Source organism: Gekko japonicus, unplaced genomic scaffold, assembly GCF_001447785.1.
Source record: "Gekko japonicus isolate JY-2015 unplaced genomic scaffold, Gekko_japonicus_V1.1 scaffold2464, whole genome shotgun sequence".
Taxonomy (NCBI): Eukaryota; Metazoa; Chordata; class Lepidosauria; order Squamata; family Gekkonidae; genus Gekko; species Gekko japonicus.
In genome coordinates this window covers 229375-235532 of record NW_015167128.1, presented here as the reverse complement: position 1 = coordinate 235532, position 6158 = coordinate 229375, and the positions used below count along the sequence as shown (strand labels likewise).

General features: G+C 48.9%; 1 protein-coding gene across 1 annotated transcript in view; it reads left to right on the top strand.

Annotated features, from left to right (window-relative positions):
* Window positions 1-6158, top strand: part of ENPP2 (ectonucleotide pyrophosphatase/phosphodiesterase 2) — a 39207-nt gene that overhangs the window by 24568 nt on the left and 8481 nt on the right. Inside the window, exon 12 of the mRNA XM_015413017.1 lies at window positions 2986-3118. Within this exon, the coding sequence (XP_015268503.1) occupies window positions 2986-3118 (133 nt within the window). The remainder of the gene's footprint in view (window positions 1-2985; window positions 3119-6158) is intronic.

Below are 6158 nucleotides of genomic sequence, written 5' to 3'. Positions count from 1 at the left end.
TGTGGCTCCCGAGCCACTGAGAGAGTATCACTGTGCTAAGGGCATCACAGTCTCCATGGCGATACCCGGATCTGTCTAGTTCTGAATTCTAACAGTGGCTAGCCGGATGTGGGAGATGGAGCGTGGAACTTGGTGGAGTCTGGTCAGATCCTGGCAAGGATGCATCACTTGCATTTTGGGCAGGAACGGAGTTCCGGCTGGCTCCCAAGTTGGCCACACCCAGCAGGAACTCATTAGTATAAGAGGCCACACACAGCAGTAGAAACTCATTAGGATTGGCTACAGTAGGCGCGTGTGGCCTAATATGCAAAGGAGTTCCTGCTACAAAAAAAGGCCCTGGGTCTTGACAACAAACAAGGTAAACAGAATAAGAAGCAAAAGGTGGGTGTGGCTGGATGACCACACTTCTGGTAACATGGGGGTGTGGCCTAATGTGCTAATGAGCTGTGCTGTCAGGGTGGGGCCTAATATGCTAATGAGTTTCTGCTGTTGGATGTGGCCTAATATGCTAATGAGTTTCTGCTGTTGGATGTGGCCTATTATGCTAATGAGTTCCTGCTGGACTTTTTCTACAAAAAAAGCCCTGAGCCTTATGATGAACATCATGCTGTGTAGGTTTGCTGACTCCGGTTTGGGAGATTCCTGGAGGTTTTGGGGGTGGAGCCTGGGGAGGACGGGGACCTCATCAGGGTGTAATGCCATAGAGTCCAATCTCCAAAGCAGCCCTTTCCTCCGGGGGAACCAATCTCTCTTTTCTTTTCTTTTCTTTTTTTGAATTTTTAATTAGTTTATATACAGAAGGGTGGGGAAAGGAAGGCAGAAAAGAAAAACACAGAAATAGTTTAAAAATCCCAGTGTAGCTTTCTGCAGTACTTCGTTGATTTGCTGTGGGTCCTGACACATACCCATTGATACCTGTTGTCTAAACCATTGACTATTTGCATTTCTATTGATTTTACTAAACTGGGCTTAATCTGCCGGGGTTCAGTTTGGGACATCGGTGTCAGTGATTAATCCTGGATTATGTGAAAGGTGCCCCTGAGCTGGTGCAGGGTGCATTTCTTTCACCCACCAAGTGACTTCAGAAGGCTGGGGAAAGGGGATTCCAGATCAGAGCGTAGTGTTTGAGCCCTGGCTCCCCTCTGTCTAGCAAAGGTATTGTGAACAATTTAAATTGCTTTTTGAAAATGAGCAGTGTGGGCAAATGGCACGATCATCCTAGCTAGGATCACTAAGGATGCTGTCTGGAGGAACTGCGGTCACAAATGTGTGTTTGCGTGCATGCCTAGCTGCATGGAAGGCAGTGAGAGAAATCCACCCTATTTGTAAGGAAAAGACAATGAGACCTCTGTAGGGTGCCCATGGGCAATGCCAGTCTCAGAATGGCGTTGCCTGTTTCCTTTGTTTGTAGCTTGAGGCAGGCAGATGAGAATAAAAAACAACAACAACAGAACATGAATAGTGTTCTTTAGCAGAAGCTAAATGAATCTGCAGATTATATGAATGCTAAAGAACATTAAGAAAATTCCTTCTGGATAAGATGATGATAAAGGAAGAACCAAGGGAATAATATGCAGCAGTTGCATGGGCTGATTCCCACTTTACGTCTTCTACTTGGATATACACACAAGTACACACCTACCTCACATGCGGTGATTTCCCACAAGCGCTGCTCCGCGCTCACTCTTCTCTTTGGCCCGATGGTACGTGACAATTTCACACAAGCTGCTGCGTGACCTGACGGGGAAATTCGCAGGAAGCTGCGGGGCAAAATGCAGCAGCTTGTGTGAAATTGACACGTACCATCGGGCAAAAGGGAGGAGTGAGCGCGGAGCAGTGCTTGTGGGAAATCATCCAGGGTGTCTGTTGTGGGGAGGGGAAGGGAAAGGAGTTTGTAAGCCACTCTGAGACTCCGAATGAAGGCTGGGGTATAAATCCAATCTCCTCCCCTCCCCACCCCTCCAATAAAATATATGCACTTCTCGTAAGAATATATGAACATAAGAAGAGCCTGGCTGGATCAGACCAGTGGGGAGGGGCTGTGGCTCAGTGATGGAGCATCTGCTTGGCATGCAGAAGGTCCTAGGTTCAATCCCCCACAACTGTAGTTATAGGACCAGGCAGTGGGTGATGTGAAATACCTCTGCCTGAGACCCTGGAGAGCAGCTGCCAGTCTAAGTAGACAATGTTGACTTAGATGGACCATGAATCTGATTCAGTTTGAGGCAGCTTCATGTGGTCCTGTGTTCATCTAGTCCAGTATCCTGTCTCACACAGTGACCAACCGGTTCCTCTGGAGGTCCAGCAAGAGGGCATAGAGGCCAATGACTTCCCCTGATGGTGCCTCCTGGCACTGGGATTCAGAGGCTGGCTGCCTCTGAACATGGAGGCTCCCTTTAGTCACCATGGCTGGCAGCCGTCTAATCCCCTTTTAAAGCCGTCTCTGTTTGCTGCTTTCACTGTGTTCCCTGGCAGTGAAATCCATGGTTTAATCACTCCTTGAGTAAAGATGAAGTACTTCCTTTTGTCTGTCTTGAATCTGTCGCCCACCTTTTTATGGATTGCTGATTTTTGATAGAGGTATACAGGGCTTTTTTTTGTAGAAAAAGCCCAGCAGGAACTTATTAGCATAACAGGTCACACCCCTGACAGCGCAGCTCATTAGCATATTAGGCCACACCCCATGCCTTCCCTTGGCTTGCCTGGGCGTCCCGTGGCTGCGGGGTGCCCGGACAAGCTGGCCCTTGGACAGGCCGGGGAAGGCACGGGGAGGCCTTTAAATGGAGGGGTGTCGCTCTCCAGGCCTTCCCTTTGTAGCCATGCACACAGGGGTTTTGGCTGTAGTGGGCGTGGCCAACTCTGAAGCCGGCCGGAACTCTGTTCCTGTGTGTTCCTGCCCAAAAATAGCCCTGGAGGTATACATTGACGAGTCAGAGCTCACTTCACTTGTTGCTGATTTAAGGATAATCTTGTGTCTTGATACAGGAGTGTGGAATTACTTTCAGAGGGTTTTGGTGAAGAGGTATGCCACTGAGCGGAACGGAGTCAATGTCATAACCGGGCCGATTTTTGATTACGACTTCGATGGCGTACACGACACAACAGACAAAATCAAACAGTAAGTATCCGCTGCCTTTTGAAATAACTGCTTGGTGTTTGGTGGAGGCAGACTCTTATTCAGTTTGGTTCTTTTTGTGTGTGTAGAATGTTGGGTGTATAGACTTAGTGAAGGTCAGTCAGGATCAGTCGTGGGCTTTGGAGGTCCTGGACAAGATCTCCCTGGCGCTTCTTAAGTGCGTCCTCCGTGCTTTCTGGGCAGAGCAAAGCAGTACTGGTAGAGCTACTGGGGCTTGGCTCCGTACGATTCTGACTACCAGCAGACTTCCAGTGACTCAGTGGTGGGTTCTGATAGTTGCCCCATGATGATGCCAGTGCTGGCCCCGGACTTAAGGTTGCCAGCCACTTGTGAAACACCTGGAGATTTCAGGGTGGAGCCTGGGGAGGGACATCAGTTGGTAGTCCCCAGCCCCAGGGACGTCCAACTTGCCTTGACTAGGGCCAGGGCCTTTTCGGTCCTGGCCCCTACCTGGTGGAATGAGCTCCTGTATGAGATCAGGGCCCTGCAGGACTTATAACAACTCCGCAGAGCCTGCAAGAAGAAGAAGAAGAAATTGGATTTATACCCCGCCCTTCACTACCCAAAGGAGTCTCAGAGCGGCTTACAAACTAGCAGCCGTGGCTAAAGTGCATGTATAAGTGTACTTGCCATGTCAGTTAGCCCACTTGTATGTAGAATAACCCTGGATAGGCCAGGGTAGCCCGATCCTGTCAGATCTCAGAAGCTAAGCAGGGTTGGCCTTGGCTAGTATTTGGAAGGACGACCTCCAAGGAATACCAGGGTTGTGATACAGAGGCAGGGAATGGCCAACCACCTATGAAATGTCTCTTACCTTAAAAGCAAGTCTAGCTTGCCACCTAGTGGTGTATCATGCTAAAGAGCTAGAACTTTTGGCTGCCAGACAATCTTAGGATCTCCGAGTTATTCTTCACACAATGCCAAACAATAATTCATTAATTAGCCTGCACTAGCATTCTACCTTTGCATCAAAATGGGCCAACTTGCAGGCTAACACTTACACAGGCCTGTACTTCTCCTTGGGCTGCTGTTTTGGCCCTGAGTTTGGAAACCTTGCTTATTACCAGGCTTCTCCTACTGCCAACCCATATTCTCTGAGGTTCTCAGATCAATCATCTCAGTATCCTACTTAGCTCTATTCAATGGGGCTTACTCTCATAAAAGTGTTTTTAGGATTGCACTGTCTGAGGCTGAGCTACACACTGGGGAGTGTCCCTCCTGCGTCACACTCCTACCGCGAACTTGCTAAATGACCTCAGCATCAAGTCAGCGCCGTGCTTAGGGATGCCAGCCTCCAGGTGGTACCTGGAGAGATCTTGGAATTACAATTGACCTGCGGACAACAGAGATAAATTCCTCTGGAGCAAATGGCGACTTTGGACGGTGGTTCCCCCCCCCTCCCCAAATCCTGACCTTCCCAGGCGCCGTCCCCCAATCCCCAGGAAGTTCTCGGCCCAGAACTGGCAACTCAAACCACAGTTAAGATGGCTGTCTACATGCAACCTAAGTGAAACACTTTGAATACTCTAAAAGCATGGTCAAACACTAACTACTAGTAGTAGTCATGTATGGCTGCGAGAGTTGGACTATAAGGAAGGCCGAGCGCCGAAGAATAGATTCTTTTGAACTATGGTGCTGGAGAAGACTCTTGAGAGTCCCTTGGACTGCAAGAAGATCAAATCAGTCGATCCTAAAAGAAATTAATCCTGACTGTTCCCTGGAAGGCCAGATAATGAAACTGAAGCTCAAATACTTTGGCCACCCAATGAGAAGGGAGCACTCACTGGAGAAGACCCTGATGCTGGGAATGACTGAAGGTCAAAGAAGATGGGGACGGCAAAGGATGAGATGGTTAGACAGTGTCATCGATGCAACGAACATGAAATTGAGCAAGCTTCAGAGGACGGCGGAAGACAGGAAGGCCTGGCGGGATCTGGTCCATGGGGTCGCGAAGAGTCAGACTCGACTGTGCGACTGAACAACAACAACAACTAGTATTATTTTTAAAGTACTTTGAAGAAGGGCCAAACTTCACCATGTGCTAATATGTCAGGACTGGGTTCCTCGGCCCCGGCTAGTTTCCCACATAGCCCCAACAGCAGTTATGGAGAACGTTGTTTTATTTATCTTTAATTAATTTATTTATTTATCTTTAAATTTATATCCCGCTCTCCCCGAAGGCTCAGGGCGGCTCACAAGGGGCACGAATGCCAAGTTAAAACATTAAAACAGTACAGAATAATATAAAATACAATAACTACAGTACTCTAAAATTTACTTCACGGTGCTCCAAAATTAATTAACTATGAAATTCAAGATGGGGTTCTAAAAATACTAATAATATCCGTTTTCTGTGCATAGTGCCTGCTTTTACTAGCCTGCAGGGGCCCGGTTCACTTGGGACCGCAGCGTGGGGGGAGGAGGGACTCCTGCCTTCCACTCACACTGTTTCCCACACACTAAAATGGCCCTGGGAGGAATTATGTGCCCCATTTTGGAGGTGATAACTCACCATGGAGCTGTTTCAGTGTGAGGGGGAAAGGCACTGGGTGTCAGGGTTCCCAGTCAATCACACTCAACACCGGGATCTTCAGTAGAGTCAGTTTATTGAGGGAGAAAGTACATGAGACACCTTAAACTCTTGTGTCAGGAATGGTGGGGAAGGCGTGAGCCCCAGAGGATATGCCCCCTTCAAAGGAGACCCCCTGATACTACCAAGCCAATAAGCAAGCACCCTGCAGCACAGGCTAAAGCAGGGCCGTTAGCGGGGAAAGGAGAGCTAGGAGACGCCGCCACTCCAAGGACACCTACCGAGATAAGCGGCTACAGCGGAGAAGGTAGGAAAGGAGGGGGCCGAGGTCTCCACCCCCACACACATTCCAAGCCATGACAGCGTTAGCTGACGCTGGGGGAGGAGGCAGGAGTTTCCCTCTCCCCCAGCAAGAAAGTCCTGAGCTGAATGAGGGCATCTGAACCTCCCGGAGCCAACTTGTTAAAAAGCATATTGCGTGTTTTGGACCTT